This window comes from Equus quagga, chromosome 14 (genome assembly GCF_021613505.1).
Source record: "Equus quagga isolate Etosha38 chromosome 14, UCLA_HA_Equagga_1.0, whole genome shotgun sequence".
NCBI classification, from domain to species: domain Eukaryota; kingdom Metazoa; phylum Chordata; class Mammalia; order Perissodactyla; family Equidae; genus Equus; species Equus quagga.
The window spans coordinates 94573054-94597765 of NC_060280.1; the positions used below are offsets into that span (position 1 = coordinate 94573054).

Consider the following 24712-nt stretch of genomic DNA (forward strand, 5'->3'; position numbering starts at 1 on the left):
TGTCAAAACAGAGAAGTAGGTCGGTAGCTTGCTCTTAGCTGCCTGAGAGTTCATGCTGGCGTTACCTGTTTCCACTCATGGTCTTTGCTCCGTTTCCGCATTCGAGGCAGGACAGATACATTGCACCCAGTTTTGCGCATTCTTTTTTAATAAAGATTTTATTTTTTTTTAAATAAAGATTTCTCCTTTTTCTCCCCAAAGTCCCCCGGTACATAGTTGTGTATTTTTAGTTGTGGGTCCTTCTAGATGTGGCATGTGGGACGCCGCCTCAGCATGGCCTGATGAGTGGTGCCATGTCCACACCCAGGATTCGAACCGGCAAAACCCTGGGCCACCGAAGCGGAGTCTGCAAACTTAACCACTCGGCCACGGGGCCTGCCCCAGCGCATTCTTAATACTAAGTAATTTTGCTGGGGATGAGACTATAAATCGAGACAAGATTGAACTGTGTTTTGTTGAACTGCAAGAATTTCTCAGTGCCACTTGCGGTCTTTGGCTTGTTAATTTGGCCCCCCCGGGTCAATGTGCATTTACAGCTGCCACGTCCAGCAATGCCATTTATGGGGGCTGACATCTGATGACTTCACCATGGCTTCTTGTGTAATTACACCCGAGCATTGGCATGTTACAAATGTGTGTGTGTTTTGCTCTCGACCTAGATTTGGTTCATTTTATTTATTGATTTAATTGTATTATTTTTGTGACCGTTCTAGGCCAGCAGTTCTCATCTTTTTGGTGTCAGGACCCCTAGACACTCTTGAACATTACTGAGCTTTTGTTTAAACAAATAGCTTTTGTTTAAATGGGTTACATCGACTGGTATTTACCATATTTAGAAATTAAAATTGAGAAATTTTAAAAACTTTTTAAATGATAAACCCATCTCATTTAACATAAGTAACATTTTTATGGAAGAAAAACTTTTCCAAAACAAAACAGAAAACAGAAGAGTGGCATTGTTCTGCATTTTTGCAAATCTTTGAAATCTCTGGGTTAATAGACAGTGGATTGTCATATCCCTTTCTGTATTAAATCTGAAAGGCTGTATCGTTTTGGTTCAACTGTCTGGAGAGAATCCAGCCTGACTCATTCCTATACTTGGAAAAGAGAAAGCATTTTCATACTTTTTTTCAGATAATTGTGGACATTCTTTGAAACAACACCAAAACTCAACAAGTGTTAGCTTACTGAAGATTAATTACAATGTGGTATCTGAAACCATATCAATGAGCTTTTCATGACTGTTACATTAAAATCCATTTGTCTATCTTGCACTTTGAATGGGTTTCCCCCCCCCCCTCAATTTTGTAACATCGTGCATTTGTTATCTGGAAATATTAGCAGTAAACCAAGTTTGCAGCCCTTCCACATGTTGCCACACTTCATTAAACAACACTGAGAAATCACATTCGTTAATAGCAATTTCATCAGGACAGTGTTGAAGTGTCAGGAAGCTGTCAGGTTTCAAAAATTTTAATATTTTGCTTGAAAGCTCCAATGTGACTATCAGCGACAAGTATTGTCAATTGTTTCCCTCAAAGTGATTGACGGGCTCAATTTGTTCATTTCTGAGAAAATGTCTGCCAAATACCCAAGTCTGAATTGCTACAGTTTGTCAGGTGTCTTTTCGAGTAAAAATGGTGTCCCAACCCCTCACTCATGAAGTGTGGGCTGTGCATACATAACTTTCTTCCAAAGAAGACAGTATTGAAAGGGGAGGGATAAAAAAGTAACTTTCCAGTGGGAAAACCTGACAAACACTGCCTGGAGCCAGGTGACCAAGGTCAATGTCAACAGTGATGTGACATGGATTGAATGGACTCTCGTGAAAGGGTGAAAAGGCCGCTTTACCTCTGGGGTCCTCGTCCTTAAAACCCATCACCCCAGTCTAACCATGAGAGAACCATCAGATGCATCCCGATTGGGGGACATTCTACAAAACAGCCAGTCTTCAAAACTGTGGAGGTCATCAAAAACAGGAAAGGCAGAAAGGACTAAATGTCATGTGGGATCCTGAGTGGGATCCTGGGACAGAAGCATGACAATAGGAAAAACCCGGAATCTGAGTCAAGGACGGACTCGGTTAAGAATACCGTGTGACTGTCAGTTTGTTCGTTGTGACAAATGCACCATGCTAGTGTAAGAGGCAATCACAGGGGAACCGGGTGTGGAGAAGGTGCTGCTTTCGCTGTGAACTGCATGCAGTGCGCGCAGGAGGTAGACCAGAGCGGAGGAAGGCGGTCTCCGGGCAGAAGGAATAGCTCGTGCCAAGATCTGGGGTAGAAATGAGATGTCTGAGGCCAGAAGGAACACAAATGGGTTCAGACTGCAGTGAGCAAGGCGGAGACCATCATGATGGTAGGGCCATCGGCAGAGGCCAAAAGACGAGGTCTAGTGTCCGATGGCCTCTGAGGTGGTTCAGCATTAGCTTAGGGTCAGGCGTATCTGGGAACGAATCTCAGCTCTGCCATTTACCAGCTGTGTGACATTGGGTGGGCTACTTAACCTCTCTGGGTCTCAACTTCCCCATCTATAGAATGGGGGAAATATTAATATGTCTTAGCTTCTAAGGTTCTTGATTGATACATACTAAGGCTCAGTAAATGCTAACTGTTATTATCATGTATCTTGAGACAACAGGAGTCACAGTCGGATGTTCAACAATGAATGGCAACACCTGACTGACCTCATTTGCATTTTTATTTACATATTTGGAATATGGGTAACATTTTACAGAGGAGGAAACTGCCACTGAGGGACTAAGGCGGCCCGGGGGTCCCTGGCTGGGCTTTGGATTCGCGTCCTTAGCGCCCGAGAGAGGCAGGAAGAGGGAGGCAGGACTTCAGCATCGCACCTCCCAGCTTCAGGACCCCGGTCAGAGGAGAGCGGGCGGGGCTGCCCAGGGGCCGGAAGTCGGTCTTGCGGCCTACGTAAGTTTGACCGGCGTCCAATATAGCCAATCATGTGCTGGAAGGGGAGTCTGTTGGCCAATGGCGAGGCGGCATCCGGGTGCGGAGGGCCGGACGCCTGCGGGCCTGGGTGGGAAGGCGGCGGAGGGCGGGGCGTCACGAGCGACGGGCTCGCTGACCAATGGGCGGTGGGATCCACCTCCCTGGGGGCGGGCACTGGCGGGCGCGGTGACGTCATCGCAGGTCAGCGCGTCGCAGGGGCTGCGGCGGCGGGGCCAGGGGAGGCGGCGGCGGCCAGCGCGGCGGAGGGACCGGTCCTCGGAGGGTGCGGAGCGGGCTCGGCCCGGGGCCGGCGGGCGGGGGGCCCTTGGGGGACGCGGGGGCACGTTTGGGGACCCTTGGCGTGACCGGGCCGGAGAAGGGGCTGGGCCGGGGCCTTGAGGGGCCTGGCGGCCTCGGGGACGCTTGAGCGGGGACGTTAGGGATTGGGGAAGAACTTGGAGGGTCCCTGGAGGGGTCATCGGGGTCTGCCTTGGAGCTTGTGCGAGGGTTGCGGGCGAAAGGCCATGGAGGGGACTCAGATGTGGCCCTTTGTGGGGGCCCTTTGTTTGGGGGAGAATGGGGGGTGGGGGGCTCTGATACCTGGAGGGGTGCCTTCCGGGAGTGGGTGGCCCGGGGGACGCAGGAATGGGCCGAGGGGGCTTGCAGGAGCCTGGAAGCCGTTGTCTAGTCCCTGGGGATTCAGGATGGGATGGAGCACAGCGCTGAGGAGGGTCTTAAGAGGCCTGCCGAGATCGGGGCGCCCGTGGGGCGACAGCATCAGGACCAGGAGGGGCGGAGGCCCCGATGGGCAGGGAGATGGGACTGTGTGGCCCTGGGACTAGTTAGGACGTGGGGCAGGGAGTCAGGGCGTGCCGGGGTTTGGGGTGTGAAGCGTGTGGGGGATCTTGCAGGAATGTCTGGGGTCTCCGATGAGCGGGTTGGAGGAAGGCAGAGAAAGGCTGGGGTGGTGTGTGGGAAGCTGGAGGTATGTGCCTGCTGGGAGTTATGGGGGCGAAGGTGGCACGGTGGGGCTTTCACCGACCTTGTGGGTGGCGTGGTGTCTAAATGAGATGCCACTGGAAGCTGGCCGGCTCGCTAAACCACACACGCCCTCCGAGGACCGTGGGACTTGAGCGTGGAGTGATGTGAAAGCTATTTCTGGCGAGCAGGTGGCCCCGTTTACCTAGGAGTAATGGCATCTCAGTCCTTCTTTCTTGTTTCTCTGTCTCCTCCAGGCTCACGGCTAGGGGGGCTCCCCGAGGTCCCGGCCCCAGGCTGCAGTGACTGGGCTTTTGCTGGAGCGGAAGGTGCTGGAAGGCAGCCCGGCCACCATGTCCACGTTCAGGCAGGAAGATGTGGAAGACCACTATGAGATGGGGGAGGAGCTGGGCAGGTGAGCAGCCCCCCCTGGCGGGGCTCAGCGGGGTGGGAGAGGCTCGAGGGGCTTTTCTGGACGCATCTCTCCTCCTGTTCTTTGTTCTCTTCTCCAAGAGAGAATGAGTCAGGCTTCTGTGCTGGGGGAACCAGTTTGGGCTTTGGGGCCAGCCAGCCCCAGCCGTGAATTCCTGCTCTGAGGTCCTCTGTGCGTTTCCTCTGGGGAGACACTAACTGCGGTGTGAGCGCCGTGGAGGTTAGCAGTTTTTTGCTGGTGAAGCTCTGTCTGTCTCTTTAATCCTCTCGTGTGGAAGGCATTTAAGTCTCCCCACCCCTGCCAACTGTTGAGCATTCTTGTGGGAAAAAGAGAAGGTTTCCCGTTCCAGCCAGGCAGCTGACTTCCTGCCTGGCCGGGCCTCGCAGCCCCCTGGGAACTACCCCCCCCCCCCCCCCCACCTGGGACAACCCGGCCCCCATCCTTTTTTTTTTTTTTTTTGGCAGAGTCTCAAACCTTATTTGGTGAGTTTGCTGCTGGCCGGCCTTCCCCAGCCCAGCCGCCTTGGCTGGCCCCGTGATGTCACCAGAAAGGAATGTAAATAACTGAGCCCTGTATCGGGCCTCTGCTGAGTGTTTGCGGCTCATTTGGGATCCTGAAGGGCTTCCTTTAGAGATTTTCTCTGTTAGGGGCCGGCCTGGTGGTGCAGTGGTTAAGTGCGCACGTTCCTCTTCTCAGTGGCCCAGGGTTCGCCGGTTCGGATCCTGGGTGCGGACACGGCACCGCTTGGCAAGCCATGCTGTGGCAGGTGTCCCACATATCAAGTAGAGGAGGATGAGCACAGATGTGAGCTCAGGGCCAGTCTTCCTCAGCAATAAAAAAAAAAAAAAGGAGGATTGGCAGCAGATGTTAGCTCAGGGCTAATCTTCCTCAAAAAGAAAAAAAAAAAGAAATTTTCTCTGTTAGAGTGGTAGCAAATACAGCCTCCTTGCCTCTGAAGAAATCTCATGCTTTGTTGTTGAAAATGTGTTAGGACCTCTTCCTGACGGTCGCTTGGCAACAGTCTGCAAAATGTCACATGTGTGTTCTCTTTAGCCCACTGATTCCACTCCCAGGAGTGAATTCAGGGGAAATACGTACTGCACGGACCCAGTGACCTAGGACGGAATAGTTGCTATGGGGATGTTCTGTGAGCAAAAGATGGGAAGCCTCTTCAGTGGCCGACACAGCAACACCACATCCGTGGGTGGAATAATATGCAGCCGGTAAAAAGAGCCACGTGGGAAAGTTATTGGAATTTTCTAGATAAACTGAGGATGAGAGAAGAGAAGTGACTTGCTCAAAGGGCATGCAGACCGGAAGTGGCAAAGCAGGATCCAGACCTTGAGACAAGCCCCCTTGTCTGGAGCCAGAGCTGGGCACCCGGCTCAGCCAGCTCCGGGTCCCCCGGATCCTGGGCTTGGGCCCAATAGATGTGCAAACGAAGATGAGCTCCGCCGGTTGGGGAGGGAGTGCGTGCTCACGCCCAGAACACCATCCTCTTTCGGGTGTGCACTTTGCCGCTCTGAAGTGGGCCCCCCTTGGTAAACTCCGGATTTCAGAGGCAGGAATGAGCTGGAATTCAGTTTCCAGCAGAACCGTGTCTTTCCCGGGTCTAATTCTCGACGGTCTTTGGAGAATTAGCTGCCGGAGGTCACCATGATTACAAGGCCCGAGAGTCAAGCTGGGCCACCTTTTCTTGTCCCGGGGGTCACGGGGCTCAGCGAACTGGGAGTGTGTGTGTGTGTGTGGGGGGGCGGTCTTTCTTCCCAATTCAACTTCGCATCGACCGTCTCGGGAGAAAATAAACCTGTGGTTGATGAGTCTGCGGGCTCCCACGTCCTGCGTGGGGTGTGCGTCTGTATCGGTCAGCTCCGGCTGCCTGAGCAAACTGCCACTTTCGGGGCGGCTTACACAGTGGACACTCATCCTATCCTGGGGCTGGAGGCTGGAGTCTGCGATCACCGTGTCAACAGGGCTGGTTCCTCAGAGGCCTCTCTCTGTGGCTGTGGACGGCGGCTCCTCCCTGGGTCCTCACGTGGTCGTCCCTCTCTGCGTGTCTGTGTCCCCATCTCTTCTTATAAGGACACCAGTCCTATTGGATCAGGACCCACCCCAGTGGCCTCATTTTAACTTAATCGCTGCTTTTTTTTTTTTTTTTAAGGAAGATTAGCCCTGAGCTAACATCTGCCAATCCTCCTCTTTTTGCTGAGGAAGACTGACCCTGAGCTAACATCCATGCCCATCTTCCTCTACTTTCTATGTGGGACGCCTGCCACAGCATGGCTTGCCAAGCGGTGCCGTGTCCGCACCTGGGATCTGAACCAGCGAACTCTGGCCCGCCAAAGCGGAATGTGCGCACTTAACCGCTGCGCCTCTGGGCCGGCCCCCTTAATCGCCTCTTTAAAGGCCCCATCTCCAGATAGTCACATTCTGAGGTCCCGGGGGTTGGGGCTTCAACTTAGGGACTTTTGGGGGACCCGGTTCAGCCCGTAACAGCATCTTTTTACCTGTTCTCGTGAGCCCGCTCTGACTTATCTTTGTGTGTTAGTTCAGCTTGGAGTAAAGGTAGCAGAAAAGAATCTTTGTGTTGGAAATTCAGGCCACATGTCCAGCGCTCAGCCCGGCGGTCCCGGCACGTGGTGGCTGCTCGGCATTTGGTGCCCTTGTCGTCAGGGAGTCATCGTGGGATGGGAGCTGGAAGAATTCGCTTGCTTGATATAGACGGGGGTGGAGGGGAAGGCATGTCAGGTGGGGGGAGTGTTAGCCGAGACTTGGAGGGCCCGGAGCATCACGGGCCAGGGGCTGTTGGGTTCGGCGGGCAGGACCTGAGCAGGAACACTGGGCTTACCTGGGCCCCTGGCTTTTATGTTAGTGGTGGCGTTTCCTGTTGGTGCCATAACAGGTTACCGTAGTTTGGTGGCTGAGAAGAACACGCATTGATCATCACAAAGGTCTGGGAGTCAGGCTTCTAAAATGGGTCTGCTGGGCGGGCCCTCCCGGAGGCCCCAGGGGAGGAGCGTGTCCCGCCTCCTCCAGCTTCCAGAGGCGCCGCGTCCTGGGCTCGGGGCCCCTTCCTCTGTCCACACGGCCAGCAGCGCAGCGTCTCCATCTCGGCCTCTGACCCTCCCGCCTCCCTCTGCTCAGGACCCTGGGGTGACCCTGGGCCCCGGGAATCCAGGGTCGTCCCCCATCCCAGGGGCCTTAACTTAATTTGTCTGCAAAGTCCCCTCTGCCGTGAGAGGTGCCACGTCCACGGGTCCCGGGCTGTGGACGTGGTTGTGATTTCGGCTACCGTGGTCACAGATGGTTTCGCACCTCCCACGTGCCCGCCGTGAACTTCACGCACCTGCGTGTGCAGAGCGTACCTGTGAGCCCGCCATGGGCGCTGTCGCCCCTCAGTGCTGGTGAGGGCATCGGCCTAGGTGCCCGCTAGCTGCAGGTGTCCTGGGCACCACAGGAGGACCCGCTGACTGGGACACACCCAGTCGGGTCCCTTGGCTTTTCTGAGGGCCCTGCTGGCCTGGCAGAGGTACCCCTCACTCATGTGTCTGTGTCTCCTGCCTGGCCTGTCCTCCTTCTGCTGCCACCAACTTCAGGTGTCCCTCCTGTCCTCAGGGCCCGTCTCTGCCGTTCCTCCTCTACATGCTGTTGCCTATTTCCCCAAGATGTCGTGTGGTCTCCTTCCTCTTGCCCCCTGGTGTGCCTTGTTGCAATTTCTGGCCTGGCCTGTGTGCTCTCGGTCTGGGAATCGGTCTGTCCACTGACATGTTGTGTTACCGTGACCTCTTGATGCTGGGGTCAGCAGCCATGGCCTGTGCACTAACTCCCACCCTAGCCAGTGTCGTCTGGCCCGCCCACGCGCCTGGAATGGGCTCTGGCTTATTTTTTAAAGATTTTATTTTTCCTTTTTTTCTCCCCAAAGCCCCCTGGTACATAGTTGTGTATTTTTAGTTGTGGGTCCTTCTAGTTGTGGCATGTGGGACGCCACCTCAGCATGGCCTGACGAGCGGTGCCATGTCCGTGTCCAGGATCTGAACCAGCGAAACCCTGGGCCAGCAAAGCAGAGTGCGCGAACCTAACGACTCGGCCGTGGGACCGGCCTGCTCTGACTTATTTTTAAGGGTTGTGAAAACATACAGGAATTGTGGCAGAGACCACGCGGCCCGTGGAGCTTGAAGTATTTACAGTCTGGCCTTTTTCAGTCAACTGTCGAGTTAAAGCAAGTTACTATGACCGAGTTCCTAGACAGCAAAGGAATTTGGACATTGGGCGGCTCCCTGGCATGCGGTCAACAGACTTTGAGTCTCTCTCTTAAATAACAGCTGTCAGGAGATGTAATTCACATACCGTATGGGTCACTCATTCCAAGTGTACGGTTTAGTGATCTTTGGTACATTCACAGAGTTGTGCAACCATCACCACTAAGTGATTCCAGAACATTCCATCACCCCAAAAATTCTGTCCCTGTCAGCAATCAACCGCCCCCCAGCCCCTGACCCCCACGAGCCCGCTCTCTGTCTGTGGATCTGCCTGTTCAGGACATTTCCCATCAATGGGGTCACACACTGTGTGTCCTTCTGTGTCTGCTTCTCTCCCTGAGCGTCGTGTGTTCAGGTCCGTCCACTTGCGGCTGTTTCAGGGCCTCGCTCCTCTTCACGACTGCGTCGTATCCCGGGGCGTGAATGGACCCACTGTGTATCCATTCTTGCACTGATGGGCACGCACTTGGCTTGTTCCCCCCTTTGGGCTGTTGGGAGTAATCCTGCTGTGAACATCTGTGTACAAGTCTCTGTGTGGACACGTGTTTTCATTTCTCTTGAGTGGACACCCAGGGGTGGAATTGTGGGTCACATGGAAACTTCTGTTTAACCTTCTGAGGACCCGGCACACTGTCCCGCACAGTGGCTGCCCCGTTTTGCATTCCCACCCGCCATCCCTGAGGGTGCTGGGTTCTCCACGTCCTCTCTCTGCTCTCTTCTTTTGAAACTGGGTGCGCCTCCTTCAGCCTGCCTAGTGAACAAGAAGCTTTTTTTTTTATAATTTTTTTTTGTGGTGAGAACGATTGGCCCTGAGCTGACATCTGTGCCCGTGTTCCCCTGTTCTGTATGTGGGACGCCGCCACAGCGTGGCTTCATGAGCAGTGGGGATCCAAACCTGTGAACCCCAGGCTGCCGAACTGGAGCATGCGAACTTAACCACTGCGCCACCGGGCCAGCCCCAAGAAGCGCTTTTGAAGTCAGTGGCTTTTCTTTCTTTTTTGTTAGATTTTTCAAAACGATGAAATACGCTGTGAAAAGTTGAATCAGAATGGAATGATATCAAATAAAAAGTAAAAACCCCTCTTCACTGGCCCCGTTCCCTCAGTACCACTCCCCAGAGTGTCTGTTGGTAACAGGTCAGCCTGTGTCCTCCAGACCTTTTTTCCCACGTGGACACATGTAAATCCATCTGTGCCGATGGGTACAGCCTGTACGCCTTTGAAACAGAAAGAGCTCCTTCTGTGTGTCGTTCTGCAGCTTTTGCCCCTGAGCAGGTCCTCGGGGACGCTGTCCTTGTCAGCTCACGGAGAGTCACCCCGTTCTTCTTCATGACTGCGTAAGATTCCGCCGGACCCACCGTGTTGGGTTCCAGCGCCCTTCTGATCAGCGTCGAGCTGTTTCTGTCCCTCTCACTGTGGCAGGAGTGTCAGGTGGCCATCGTGTTACACGCCGCTTTGCACTCACATAGCAGCACCTTCCACGAAAATTCTCCGAGGCTGTGGGGACAGTGCCTGGCACCAGGAGCTGGGACAGTGTTGCCTGAGGAGGCCGTGGCAGCCCGGTTCCTCTCGGCGCATGCTCACCTCTCCTCCTCTCCTCTCCCCTCCCCTCCCCTCCCCTGCCCTCCCCTCCCCGGCCCTCCTCCCGCAGCGGCCAGTTCGCGATCGTGCGCAAGTGCCGGCAGAAGGGCACGGGCAAGGAGTACGCGGCCAAGTTCATCAAGAAGCGCCGCCTGTCGTCCAGCCGGCGGGGGGTGAGCCGGGAGGAGATCGAGCGGGAGGTGAACATCCTGCGGGAGATCCGGCACCCCAACATCATCACGCTACACGACATCTTCGAGAACAAGACCGACGTCGTGCTCATCCTGGAGCTGGTCTCGGGCGGCGAGCTCTTCGACTTCCTGGCCGAGAAGGAGTCGCTGACGGAGGACGAGGCCACGCAGTTCCTCAAGCAGATCCTGGACGGCGTGCACTACCTGCACTCCAAGCGCATCGCCCACTTCGACCTCAAGGTGAGCCCCGCGGGGCCCTCGGGACGGAGCGGCAGGGGCTGGCTGTCAGGGCCCAGAACGCACACCCCAGACCCATCGCTGCCCAGGGGCCAGAAGACGGACCGGCTCAGGCCTGGGCCAGTGAGGGGGTGCCAGGGAAATCGGGGCGCTGTTCCCGGGACTCGGGGCTGGCAGAAGCCGCAGAGGCCCCCTCACACCGCCATGCTCCCCCCCAGCCAGAAAACATCATGCTCCTGGACAAGAACGTGCCCAACCCGCGGATCAAGCTCATCGACTTCGGCATCGCCCACAAGATCGAGGCGGGGAATGAGTTCAAGAACATCTTTGGCACCCCGGAGTTTGTGGGTGAGGCCCTGCGGGGATGTCGCGGCTCGCGGCTTCGGGGGGGCGTCACTGAGGACTTGTGGCTGGCTCCTGGGTGCCTGGCCCACTGCCCTGGGGTTTCCCCTCCCAGCGCCAGTGTCGGGTACATGGGAGCTCGACACCTCAGCTTGGTGGCTGTCACCGTCCAGGCCTTCCTGCCTGAGAGCTGGCCCTGCCCGCCTGTGCCTTCATTTCTTTGGGGACCAGATGGTCACCTGACAGTGGGGCTGTGCTGCTCCCCGAGGCCGCGTCCCCAGGGCCGCCTCACACCTCCAGCACCTGAGCCTGCGCCTTCTCTCTCCCTGTGCCTGCAGCGCCCGAGATTGTCAACTACGAGCCCCTGGGCCTGGAGGCGGACATGTGGTGAGTGGGGGCAGCGGGGGCCCAACACACACCCCGGGATGCAGCATCTCTGCTCCCCAGCGCGTCCCCTGCCTGTCCCAGGAGCTCCCGGCCACAGCTGCAGGCGGGGACACAGCCCATCCTTGTGGTCCTGGTGTCATGGGGTGTGGGCGGGCCAGCCTGCTGCCTTAAAACGGGGGTTGGCAGGTTACGGCCCACGGGCCAGAGCAGGCCCACGAGCCAGAAGTGGCTCTCTCCTTTTTAAAGGGTTAGTTAAAAATGAAACAGGTGAGCGTGTGACAGACCGTTGGTGGCCCACAAAGCCTGAAATATTCGCTCCTCTGTAGAAAAAGTTTGCCAACCCCGCCTTCGAGCACAGCAGGCCCCGGGGAGGGTCCCACGCCTGCGTGGTCTGTGGCTGCAATGTGCTGACCTCCCCCACCCCAGCCGGTGGAGCCTTGACAGGCAGGCGCAGCCAGACGTGCTGAAGTGTCCCCACCGAGACCCCCGGAGCGGGAGAGGGGAAGGGACTTGGCCTGGGTCGCGCAGACCCCTGCTGCCCGCCTGGCCCCCAAGCCTTGGGTGCTGGACCTCCCGCCGTCTAGAGGCCCTGGGAGTCGGGGTGCTGCGCCCCACGGCCGAGCTGACCCTCGTCTCTCCCGTGTGTTCTCTGCAGGAGCATCGGCGTCATCACCTACATCCTGTAAGTGCCTGGTGGCCTGCCTGCTGCCCTGCTGGGCCCGTGGACTCAGGAGGAGGGGCTCGGGCCGCCACGGGGCTGAGCGAGCTGTGGGTGGGGGCTGGGTGAGCGAGTGAAGGACCCTGTGCAAGAGAGAAAGGTGTGGTTCCCGTCTCAGGCTTCTGACTGACTGACTGGATCAGGGCCCCGTGACCCGTCCTCGGGGGATAATGTGCTCGAGCAGCTTGCAGAACCCGGGGAGACAGTTGACTTCCCAGGACCAGCTGATCAGAGGCTGAGATAAGGGATTCAGATGAACAGCCAGAGGAGGAGGCACAGATGGAAGGTGACAGCCGACAGGACCCACGCACGGGAGCTTCTGTCCCCGTGGAGCTGGGGCGCGCCACCCTCCAGGTGTGGATGTGTTCAACCCGGAACCCCGCTCTCCATCACCTAGGCAGGGTTCATTAACCCTTGGCCGTGGGTGATTAGCTCAGTGCCCAGCCGCTCTCCTCCCCAGAGGTCGGAGGTCAGAGGTCGGGGTGAGGATGAGAGTGCCATCCCTATAATCCCGTGGCTGGTCCCCTGGCCACCAGCTCCATCCTTAGGGCTTTCCAGAAGTCACCTCATTATCATAAGCTCAGGTGTGGCTGAAGGGAGCTTGTTAGGAATAACAAGACGCTCCTGCATCTTTGTCACCCTGGAGCTATTTCAGAATCCAGGACGCCGAATATTCTAAATGCTCCCACCGTCTCAGCTCTTATCGCTTAGGAAGTTGAAGGGTTTGGGCAGCTGTGAGCCTGAGGACAGGGACGGGGACCAGTACATACTTGTTCCCGTGAGTCCCAGGGGCGTGCTGTGGCCACCTCAGTGCAGCATAGGGAGGCACCCGACGCCGTCACCGTTGGTGGGCACCCCGCCGTGCGCCGTGATGGTATCGGCAAGGAGGCCCCCCGGGAAGTTACTGGTTGGCCCCCTGGAGTCACTAGACGTTTTGGGGGAGATGCTTTGAGGTTCCACGGAGACTGTGGCTGTCGCTTTAGCACGTGTCAGTGGCTGGCAGTGACTCTGCTGCCTTCCCGTTGGTGGCCAGGGCGTGGCTGGGGGAGAGAATGCGGGTGCGAGGGGTGGCTGGGGCCCCCGCCGCCGTCCTCGGCATCTGGGCCCGCTGTGGGCCTGGCAGAGCGGCGCGGCTCCCCCGGCCGCGGCCTGGTCGTGGAGCGAGCGCGTGCAGGGGACCTGAGCCCCGCGTCCGTCTCCCAGCCTGAGCGGCGCGTCCCCGTTCCTGGGCGAGACCAAGCAAGAGACGCTGACCAACATCTCGGCCGTGAACTATGACTTCGACGAGGAGTACTTCAGCAACACCAGTGAGCTGGCCAAGGACTTCATCCGCCGGCTGCTCGTCAAAGACCCCAAGTAGGCGCCCTGGGCCCCGGGGGGGGGGGGGGGGGGCCCAGAACGGGCGGGGGGCCCAGAGCTCATCTTTCCGAGCCGGCCCCTCCTTGTACCTGGGAATCAGACGTGGCTCCCGCTTGGGCAGGAGACTACGATGGATGACGCCGGTTGGGCCACCCCATGTCTTAAGAAGCTTTTCATGTGTTGCCAACGTTTAAAATAAGTTTCACGTAAAAGTCTAGGTGGCTGTTTTCTTCTAGAAAAAACCTAAAATTCCTGGCAGAGCCCTCATTCACGGGGAGGTGCTCCCATGGGCCGCGATCCTCCCTGTTGAGTGCCACCCATTCCTCTCGCCTGCCCAGCCCCTCCTGTGGGTGCCTGACTTTGCGAGACGCCAACATTAGGTCTCGACCCTGTTTATAAAAACCCTCGGAAAACACGGAGACCCCACAGGCCCCTCATGGGCTCCTCGTGGTGGGCCCGGCAGAGCAGATGCTCTCTGCATGTAGATTCAGGGTCATTTCAGGGACTTGCCCCTGGGCTGGAGGGTGACTTAGAGGTTTGGGGGTCCCCAGGGGCAGGGGTCTGTGGATCGGCCCTAGGAGGGGCCTGAGGGCAGAGCTGTGGCGGGCAGAGCCTGGAACACCTTCCCGGCTCTCTGCCCGGCTCTTCCTGCCAGCTCGGGGGAAGATGGCACACGTGTGGGTAACCAGGGCGGGGGCCTCTTCTAGGAGGAGAATGACCATCGCCCAGAGCCTGGAGCATTCCTGGATCAAGGTAAGGGGGGCTGCTCCCACTGGAGGAGGGCGGGTGTGACAAGCCCTCAGCATCTGGGGAGGGTCCCCAGGGGAGTGGGCCTGGACGGTGGGGGGCTGGAATCCAGGGCCCCTCTGTGAAACTTCCCAGAAAGGGGTCATCTCTAGGTCAAGGTCAGGATGGACAGCCTTCTGGAAAGGGCCAGAGGGCCAGTGTTTTTGGCTCCGCGGCCTCTGGTATAACTGCTCAGCTGGGCCATCGTAGCAGAAAGCTCCGCGAGCCATAGGTATTCGAATGGGCATGGCCGTGTGCCAATAAAACTTTATTTACAAAAGCAAGCGGAGGGCCGGACATGGCCCTCAGCGGGCCTCTGCCTCCTGGCCCTCGCGCCATGTGCCCCCTCCTCCGCCTGCAGGCGATCCGGCGCCGGAATGTGCGGCGAGAGGACAGCGGCAGGAAGCCGGAGCGGCGGCGCCTGAAGACGTCCCGCCTCAAGGAGTACACCATCAAGTCGCACTCCAGCATGCCCCCCAACAACACCTACGTCAACTTCGAGCGCTTCTCCAAGGTGCTGGAGGAGGTGGCGGCCGCCGAGGAGGGCCTGCGCGGGCTCGAGCACAGCCGGCGCCTGTTCCACGAGGACATCGAGGCGCTGACGGCCATCTACGAGGAGAAGGAGGCCTGGTACCGGGAGGAGAACGAGAGCATCGGCCAGGACCTGCGGCGGCTGCGGCAGGAGCTGCACAAGACCGAGGCGCTGCAGCGGCAGGCCCAGGAGGAGGCCAAGGGCGCCCTGCTGGGGGCCAGCGGGCTCAAGCGCCGCTTCAGCCGCCTGGAGAACCGCTACGAGGCCCTGGCCAAGCAGGTGGCCTCCGAGATGCGCTTCGTGCAGGAGCTGGTGCGCGCCCTGGAGCAGGAGAAGCTGCAGGGCGGGGAGTGCAGCCTCCGCTAGGGCCGCGGCGCGGGCCCCGGGCGGGCGCGGTGACGAGAGCGCCGGGCTGGGCTGGGCTGCCCCCGCTGGGCCCTGGGGTTCACGGCCGAGGGGAGGGGCTCGGCCCCCGGAAGACGGGGCGGCCCAGGCGGCCTTCTCCGCACGGCCCATCGCCCCCTGCTCGGCCCTCTCCTGCAGCATCGCAGACTCGGGGGGCTTCCGGGGCAGCATCGCCTCAGGACTCGGTCACCTCTGCAAGGGGTTGGTCCCGCCAGGATGGAACCAGCCACGGTGGACACAGGTGCCTTGTGCCTGGCCGGGCGGCTGCCTTTGTGTCTAGGACCTGGGTCGGGGGGGGTCCAAGTACACGGAGCCTCGGGGAGGGGGCTGCGAGTGCCCCGGGCTCGCCTCAGGCTCAGAACTGCAGGGGCCCCTGCTGGACCCCCCGGCCCCTCCTCTTCTGGAAACGGGAAGCAGCTCCCTCGGCGTCAGCGGTGGAGGTGGCTGTGCGCCCGGCTCTCCCAGCGCCCCCGTCACAGGTCTGGCAGTGGGCACCGGGGCCAGAGCTGACGAGCTGACCCAGCTCCCGAGGACGTGTGGGTCTGGAGGTGCATAGGGGAGCGTGTGGCTGGGCCCAGTGCTCAGATGCAGTAAAGGTGACACCTGTGGAAACTGTCTCCTCCCTTCCTGAGGTGGGGGTGGGGGCGCCCGCTGACGAGGGGGCGAGGGGTCATGAGCCATCTCTGCCTGGTGACCCTCCCAGTGGGCATGCTGTGGAGCAGCACCCTTCTCTCCAGCTCCCTAACAGTGCCGAGTCCAGGCTCTGGTGACACAGCCCCTGACGTGCCTCAGCCGCCAGCAGGGGTCCCACCCCTCCTTCGCTCCCTTCCCCAGTGCTGCCTTTTGAATCATTAGGGTCCCGGGCCAGCACCCCTTGGGCTGGGCTGCATGGAGTAGGCACAGCCAGGATGCTGTGCAAAGGCCCATGGGCCCAGCGCTCCCCTCGGCACAGAGCTGAGCTCCGTCCTGGCCTGTGCTGGTGTTTCCCTGGGTGCATCTAGCCAGAACCCCCAACAGGTGGTTGCCTCGGGGACCCGGCGTTGGACTAGGGAGTGAAGGGGCCGTGGTGGCAGCCGTGCCACTGGGCGCCGCTAGGTGCCGCCCTGGAGCAGGGCCTCGGGCCCCAGAGAAGGTGCCCAGGTCCCAGTTTCAGTGAACCGGGAGTCGGGGGGCCCAGCCGGTGGCCGCTCTGGGCTGACTTCTCTGCTGCAGGTCATGTTAACCGAGGGCCACCTGTGCAGCCCCGAGCCCGAGTGACTCTCAGGACAGAGGCCAGCCAGGCCGAGGGCAGAGGGAGCCGGGCGGGTGGGCTGGCGTTCCAGCTGCGGCCCCTAGCTGGGGCCACCAGGATGCTGCCGGGCAGAGGCAGGGCCTTGGGACCTGGCTCTGGGATCCGGCGGAGGGGTCTTCCCTCTGCGAGCTGCACTGTGTCCCGTGTGCATGCCTCTGCCAGCACATGCCTGCCCGAAGTCCAAGGACGTGGCCCCACGGCCGTCACCTGCAGCTGTTCCTTGCTCAGCCAGGCAGGGTCCAGCCTTGCTGGTCACCCGGCGCTGTGGCCTCGCCAGGCTCTGTCTCCCTCTCCGTCCGCTGCCTGTCCCTGTGCTCCTTGGCAGGAAGGGGACACCCGGGGTGTGGCTGCCGTGACGGGCTCAGCTGGCCTCTGGTTCTTGTGGTTGCAGTGAGATGGAAGCTTCCAGCAGCCAGAACGGTCCCAGAGGGGTTTCCCGTCCCTTTGAGCCGTTGGGTCACACGTGGCCCCGCCCTGCCTCGGGCCCCCGGGGGGGGGGGGGGCGACCTTGCTGACCTTGCAGCCCCGCGGTCTGGAATGTGGCCCCCAGAGGCCTTTCCGCCCTCCTTCCCAGGAGCCGCATCCTGAGCCTTCGGCAGCCCCGTCATCCTCCTGTTAGCTTGTTCACACCGAGGGGCACCTTCCCCCTTGTTTGTTCTTTTACTTTAATTTTGAAAAAAATCGAGATAAGACTCATCATCAAATTCATCCCTTTTTTGCCTTCTTTTTCTGGCCAACAACTTCCACTCTTAAAATTTCAACAAAGTTCAGCTCATCAGACGGTCAGACCTACTCAGGGTTCCCCGGTCGGTCTGTGACTATCCTTTTGGGACCCAGTCCGGCCTGTAGGTGGCGTCTGATGGTTGGGTCCCTTGGGGCTTACAGACACGACTCTGGGCAGCGAACTCCCAGCCGTCACGTTGGGAAACAGCCGGCTGGGATGGGGCAGGGGTGCCCGATGGGCGTAAGTCGTGTGACTTCAAAAGATCATAGTCTGCAGTGCCCTCTGTATCCCGTGGAAAAGGAGGGCCTTCCGTGCGGGCCCGAGGGTCTCCAGACTCGGCGGGGGCGGGGGGGGGGGGTCGGCTGCAGGCTCCCTGGAGTCCCCAGGGGGCCAGGAGACAGCCTTCAGCCGGCCAGAGTTCATCTGGTCCTGCCACACTGAGCCGTGTGTCGGGCGCTGGGAGACAGCGGTGGGAGGGCGAGACGGCGTCTGTCTCCTGGGGGAGAGACAGGGGCCCTCACCTGTCCAGCCTTTCTGGTTAAAACTGGGTAGAAACCGAAACTTGCTTTGGACTCGCGCCTACCTTCTCAGTGTCCAGAGCGCCTCCATGCTGCGGGGCCAAGCTCCCCACATTTGTGCAGGGGGTGCCGGGCAGGCGTCCTTGCTCTGGGGACGATCTCTGCCCCACCCTCCCGAGCTGGGTTCTTCTGGGTGGCTCGGCTCAGTGCAGCCTCAGTTTCCTCAGTCTGTCAGTTTGGGTCCCAGGGGACCCCGTTGGGGGTCGTAAAGCACCTCACGAGGGTGTCCAGCCCACACAAGCACGTGGCAAATGGTACTGCCCCTTGGCAGAGCCCACGGCTGATACGCTGTTGCTCACCCCGACTGGGGCAGGCAGACCCCAAGATGGCCCCCGAGCGTCCCCACCTCCTGCTCTTCACTCCCGTGAGAGAGGGCTGGCCTGCTGGCGGGTTCTAACCAATTGGACAGCATAAAGCTGATGAGGTCACGTCCGTGATTAGACTCCATAAGGTCATGACTTCTGTCTTGCTGGCACGCTCTCTCCTGGGCTGGCTTTGAAGCAAGCTGCCACGGTGGAGAGGTCCACATGGGGACCAGCCAGCGAGGAATGACACCCGCCAGCCACAGGAGTGGCCTCAGAAGCGGGTCCTTCCCCAGTCGGGCCTTCAGATAAAACCCAGCCCTGCCTTGGGTTGCAGTGGGCTCGCAGCCTCTGGAGGGACCCTGCACAGAGGCCCCAGGTAAGCCACGCACAGATTCCCGACCCACAGACGCTGCGAGAGAACGTGCGTATGTTTTCTCAAGCTACTCAGTCTGTGGGGCGTTGTTACGTGGCGGTAGCTGGCTGATACAGACGGGGCCATTTGGCGAGGCTGCACAGCGGGGGCTCCCTGCCATCTGGTTTTGCTTTTTGCAAAATGGGAATGTCGTCTTCTCTGCTTCTGAAGGTGGGCTGGAGGCAGGGACTGGGGGCCACGAATTCCGCTCCTCCAGCTGGCGGGAGTCAGGCCAGACCTGCCCGCGGGTTGGCTCAGGGTTTGGCTGCAGGGCTGTGTGCACGAGGCTCGTATGAAGGAAGGGGTTTAAAGCTTAGGTTTGTCTACAAAGCAAGGCTCGTGCGCAAGGTGGCGAGTGAGGGCGGCCCTGCCCCTAAATGGCAGAGTGACCTCGGGCAGGTTACCCGCTCCCTGCCTCAATGGTCCCTTTCCCCATCAGAGAAGCTGTGAGGATTAAGGGGGAGCCGTAGAGGCTGCTGCAGTCGTATGCTGCTGCGTTCCCATCAGCGGTAAAGCTCATCCAATCGGAGTCTCTGAGCTGGATGAGACCGGGAGGCTGGGGTGCTCACGGCGGGGCCCATTCTGCACACGTACGTTAGCAGACACCCCGGGCAGGGAGGGGTGGGGGTGGGGGAGCGGGCACGTGGTCACGATCGTGACTCTGAAGCCACGCCACCCAGCTCTGGAATCCCAGCTCTGTGACATAGTGGTCCTGCGACTCTGGGCAAGCTGTCCCCTCTGTAGAGTGGGAACAAGGGAATCATCCTCATGGGTTGGTTTTGAAGATGAAATGGATTAAGATACGTAAAGTGCTTAAAACAGGGCCGGTCACAGCAGCCAAAACATGGAAGAAACACCAGTGTCCATGGACGGATGATGGAGAAACACAGTGTGTCCATCCACACCCTGGAATATTACGCAGCCGTGAAAAGGAAGGAGATCCTGACACCTGCTCCCACGTGGAGGGACCTGGAGGACGTGATGCTCAGGGACGTGAGCCAGACACAGAAGGACACACACTGTGTGGTCCACTCACAGGAGGTCCCCAGAGGAGCCACATCCACAGAGACAGAAAGTGGATGGGGGACCAGGGGCTGGGGGAGGGGTGGGAGTCAGTGTTTCCTGGGGACAGAGCTTCCGTTTGGGGAGACGGAAAGTTCTGGAGACGGATGGAGGGGATGGTGGCACAACCATGTGAATGTGCTTCTTGCGGCTGAGCTGGGCCCTTAAAATTGATGAAGATGGTGAATTTTACGCTCTGTTTATTTCCCCACACACACGAAAGGCGGGTGTTAGGAAACACGGCATCCTTTGTTATTCGTGACAAGCCCCTTTCAACCACATCTAACTTTATGCCAGTGGAGTGACTCTTGGAGTACGGGGACTGGTGGCCAAGAGACCAACCACGTGACCAGAGGGACAGAGCTCTCAGCCTCCCCCGAGGGGCTGGGGACTGAGTTAATCACCAACGGCCAGTGATTTAGTCGTGCCTGTGTACTGGGTCCTCTCGGAGACCCTGGATGAAGGGGTCCAGAGAACTTCCGGGGGGTGGACATGTGGGGGGGCGGGGGGGGGGGGCCCCGGTCGGGTGTGGACGCCCCTTCCTCATACCTCACTCTGAGTATCTCTCCCACCTGGCTGTCCCTGAGTTATAGTCAACAAACGGGTGATAGGAAAGAGCTTTCCCGAGTTCTACAAGCTGTTCTAGCAAATTCTCGGACCCGAGGAGGGGGTCTTGGTGACCCCGGTTTATAGCCGGCCGGTCAGAAGCACAAGAGGCCGGGACTTGGGGCCGGCGTCTGAAGCAGGGGCCGTCCTGCGGGGCCGGGCCCTGGACCTGTGGGGTCTGCCTGCTCACTGCGGGTAGACATCGTCACAATTGCTGAATGGGACGGAAACCCCACACCTCGGGGTCGGACGGGCCGTGAGAGGAGAGAACGAGAAAGTTGTCCTTTACATTCCAAGTCAGCAAGAGTGTGACCCTGGGTCCAGTTGGCAGAAGGATAAATTGGGGTCACGTACCAGGTGGCCACTGTGGGTTGAAGTGTGTCCCCAGAAAGAGACGTTGAAGTCTGTGACCTTACTGGGAAATGGGCACATTGCAGCTGTCATTAGTTAAGATGAGGTCAGATCGGACTAGGGTGGGCCCCAATCCACTGGCAGGTGTCCTTATAAGAAGGCACATGAATGGGGCTGGCCCGGTGGCATAGTGGTTAAGTTTGCGAAATCTGCTTTGGTGGCCTGGGGTTCGTGGGTTCAGATCCTGGGCACGGACCTACACACGGCTCATCAAGTCATGCTCCAGTGGCGTCCCACATACACAATAGAGGAAGACGGGCACAGATGTTAGCTCAGGGCCAATCTTCCTCACCAAAAAAAAAAATAGAACGCACGTGAAGACACAGACATGGGGAGCAGATGAACATGTGATGACAGAGGCCGAGCCTGGAGTGACGCGTCTATAAGCCGATGAACCCCAAGGATTGCTGGAGCCCCCAGGACCTGGGAGAGGCAGGAAGGACCCTCCCCTGGAGCCTGCAGAGGGAGCGTGACACCTGGATTTCAACTGCTGAACTCCAAACCGTGCAAGAATAGATTTCTGTTATTTTAAGACGCTGAGTTTGTGGTCATTTGTCACGGCAGCCACAGGGCACAAATACGGGGCTCCGAGGTGGGAGTGAAGCCATCGTGGCTGCCCGTGTCCGGGTGCTGAGCCTGATGTCTCCCGACTGGCCCTTTTGGCCGTTTCTAGAGTCCTCGCACCTGGCTGTTTCCAGCCTCGGCTCCCTCAGGCCAGGAAGTGTCCCTGCTGTGGTTTCCAGGTTGGCAGTGTCCCCTCCCCAGCCCCCGACAGAGCCCCTGTCTTGCTCCCCCTGTGGAACCTGGCCATCGGGTTCCCCCCTTCGGGGTGAGGCCCTGTCAGAAAGTTCCCCGCGTGGGCAGAAAGCCCCTTGGCCAGCAGAGAGGAGGGCCAGGAGGCGCGGGGACCCGGGCTGAGGCAGAGGAGGGAGGGGGCGTCCGGTATCTGGGTGGCCCAGCAGAAAGCCCGGCGGACTTCAGCCTGAGCAGGGTCACGTAGACAGGCCTGGGAGCGGTCACCCGGGCTGGACGGGGACAGAGATGCTGCCCGTGGCTGGGCTGCTGACCTGGGGTCCGTGGGGTCAGCGACTGGGGTTTTGTCGCATCCTGATCACCCTATTAGAGAGGGCGGGAGTCCCGCGTGGGGTAGTGGGGATGGCCAAACTCGAGAAAGACTCACAGCCTAGGGGGGAAACCGCAGGCTCCACGGGACCCCTCGGGGGGTGCACTCGGGGCCAGAGAGAACGCCAGGGCCGCGGGAGGCAGACATGGTAGGGACCGGCGGGCGAGGGGCCCTGATTCCGGGTGGAGGATGTCACTGGCTTTCTAGAATGCTCCGTGGGGCCGGCAGGGGATCAGCAGCCCCTGCACCTGGTCCCCTCACTCAGGAGGGCATCGTCTAGTGGACGTCGTCCTCAGGGGGCGCCGTGGGGAGGCCACCGGAGGCCCTCCCGGCTTTACGCCTGGGCCCTAATTTTAGGCCTGGACTAAGTCACACTCCACCTGCAAGATGAGTCAGCGGTCCTGGGTTCAGACGCGGCCACCTCTCCGGGCGCCAGCATGGCCCTCCCTCTGGACGCTGCTGGCTCCGTCTGCCCCCCAGGGTGGCGGCAGGGGTGAGAGAAAGGACGTGTCGGGGGCCAGCACACTCTGGGCGCCCCCCTTGTCGGATCTTGGGGCCCGGGTGTCCCCTTGCCACGCCGGGCCTTGTAGGTCAGAGGGCATGGGGCAGGTGCCGGAGAAGGGGGGCGGCCCAGCCCGCGGCCGCTGCGCTCCGGACCATATTGGGGCAAGAAGCGGCGCCGCTATTAATAACCAGGTGGCCGCCTATAAAGCCAGGCCCGCCAGCCGCCCGCGGCTCCTTCAGCCCCGAGACCTTTAGCCCCCCTGTTGTGAAAAGAAAAAAAAAGTAAGTACCAAGACCACCTCCCCAACCCCCCGCCCGGCCCCCCTCGCTGGGCGGCCTGCAAAGTGACACAGAACAGTGGTGAAATGACACACCCACGCAAAGGACACGGCACACGGCCTCGGGTACCTAACTGTCCCCGGCGGCTGGGCGTCCCGGCGGGGACGAGGGCCGGAGGAGGCGGAGGGGGGGGGCCGGGTCTCCTCCTCGTGGCTTCTCCTTGTCCCCGAGGGGACGGAGCCAGGCGGCCCCAGAGTGCGTGTGTCTTGTGGCGGTGGCTGGCTCCCCTCGGGAGCCCCCGGAGCCCCTGGTGTTCCCCCATCTCCTGGGGTTTTGTATCTGGAATGTCCCTTAGGGGAGGACTTACAGGCCCGTCTGGAAATGAGCCCCTGTTTGCGTCCATTGAACCCCAAGACGCCTCTGCTCTGGGAGCTGCCCCCGTCCCCCGCCACCTTGACGGATGCCAGAGAAGCTCAAAGGGGACAGGGAGGCAATGAGGCCACCTCTTGGGCGCCACCCCCAGAATGCGCTGGGTGGATATGGGGGGCTCCCTGGCGGCAGCACGGGGCGTGTGGTGGTCTGAAGCCATCGGCTGCCCGTCTGTCCCCGTCAGCCCACTCCTCGCCCCGCTGGCCCCAAGGACGCCCGCTCAGGGGCCTGGCGGCTGGAGGATGGGGCGCCCCCGGAGGTGGCGGCCCTGGCCTTGTTGGGACGTGGTGGGGGCGGGGGCGCCGGCAGAGGACGTGCTGATGGAAGGGCCGGCTGAGTGCTGCTTGACGGGAGTGGCAAGTGCTTGGGGTGGGGGGGTCCCGAAATAGAGTGAGCGGAGGGGGGCAGGGGGACGGGCGTGCGGCCTCGCCCCCCACCTCTGGGCCTCTGCCTCTCTCCTCCCACGGCTGGTAGGACATTGAGGGCAGGGCCCAGGGATGGAGTTCTGGTGGGGCAAGCGGGGGCTCCCGTGGGATACTTTGCACGAAGGTCGCCGGTCCGTCTGTCTGTCTGCAGGGGGCTGGGGTGGGGTAGGGTCTCCCCAGCAGGGAGGGGCTCAGATGGGCTTCCCACTGCAGGGGAGCCACGGAAGAGCAGCCAGGTTCCAGCAAGGGGCCCAGTGGGGTCCCCCTGTCCCCTGGGCCGCCAGCAGTCCTGCAGGGTCCTTCCACGGGGTGGGCCCCCTGGCGCCCCGGGCCCTGCTGGCAGCAAGGAAGGGGGGCTGCGGGCAGGCCTGGCCCGGCCAAGTTCCTTGGGGTGGGGGATGACTTGGCTTGGGAGGGTGACAGCCACGGGACGTGGGGCACGCTGGCGTGTGGCAGGGTCTGGACCCGTCCTGGGCTCCCAGCCCCTTCCCAAGGTCTTGCCTGCACAGCGTGGGGACACGGCAGGGCTGGCCCCGGTCTCTGCCCCTGGGCCAAGGTCCCCCCTCAGCGCTGCTGACATCGGGGCCGGGTCATCTCTGGGGGGCCGTCCCAGGCGCTGAGGGGGGCTGAGCAGCGTCCCTGGCCCCCACCCACTTGATGCCAGGAGCCCCCCCAGTGTGACACCCGCAGATGTCCCCAGACGTCCCCCGGTGTCCCCCAGGGGGCAGGGTTGCCTCTAGCTGAGAGTTCGTGGCCTTGAACGTTTCAAGAAGGTGGAGGTCTCGGTGCTGGGGGTCCCGGGGTGGCGCGTGGGCGAGCTTTCTAACTTTCGGTGGTCACATGCTTCGTTCTGACGTGACTCAGGAAGCTGAGGTTTTCCCGGTGACGCCAGCGCCACAGTTTCCTCTTCAAACGAATTTAGTCCAAATCAATAAAATAAGTGAGACCCATAAAGAGAACATGAGTCATTGTGGGGGGTCTGCGGCCCCGGCCCCCGTGTAGAGGGACCTCCGAGGACTCCGGAGGGGTTTCCGGGAGGCCGGCCGCGATGGGGTCCCCAGGAGCTGGGGGAGCCCAGAGGTGACGGTTCGGCCGTCTGTCACACGCTGGGCTGTGCAGTCTCCAGGGGGTCCCAGCCTGGGGTCCCGGGGAGGCCGCCCGGCACTTGGGGCGAGGGGTGCGTCGGTTCATCTTGGGGTTCTGTCCGTGAGGCCAGGGGCTGCCGGGAAGGCGCAGGTTAGCCTAGCCGACGGCATCGCCGCGCCCACAGCCGCCGGCCGGGTTCTCTGGGCCCCTGGGTGCTTCTGGGAGGGACAAGGGAGCTCCTCTGGGATGTGGGTGGGAAGACGAGGCCAGACGGGCCTGGGGTGAGTGGGCTGGCCATGTTTCCTCGGCTGGGGAAGCC

The 24712-nt window shown here is 60.1% G+C and overlaps 1 protein-coding gene across 2 annotated transcripts; it reads left to right on the forward strand.

The window, feature by feature from the left end:
- The first annotated feature begins 3112 nt into the window (after positions 1-3112).
- DAPK3 (death associated protein kinase 3) lies at positions 3113-15770 on the forward strand. 2 transcript variants are annotated; one of them, XM_046637681.1, is made up of 10 exons: positions 3113-3234; positions 4187-4344; positions 4827-4844; positions 10272-10632; positions 10848-10977; positions 11310-11358; positions 12014-12040; positions 13280-13432; positions 14143-14188; positions 14583-15770. In XM_046637681.1, the coding sequence occupies exons 2-10, from the start codon at positions 4283-4285 to the stop codon at positions 15117-15119; spliced, it is 1383 nt and encodes a 460-aa protein (XP_046493637.1). In that variant the 5' UTR covers positions 3113-3234; positions 4187-4282; the 3' UTR covers positions 15120-15770. The 2 variants fall into 2 exon arrangements, with proteins under 2 accessions (XP_046493637.1, XP_046493638.1); XM_046637682.1 differs by lacking the exon at positions 4827-4844.
- Positions 15771-24712: the final 8942 nt, after the last annotated feature.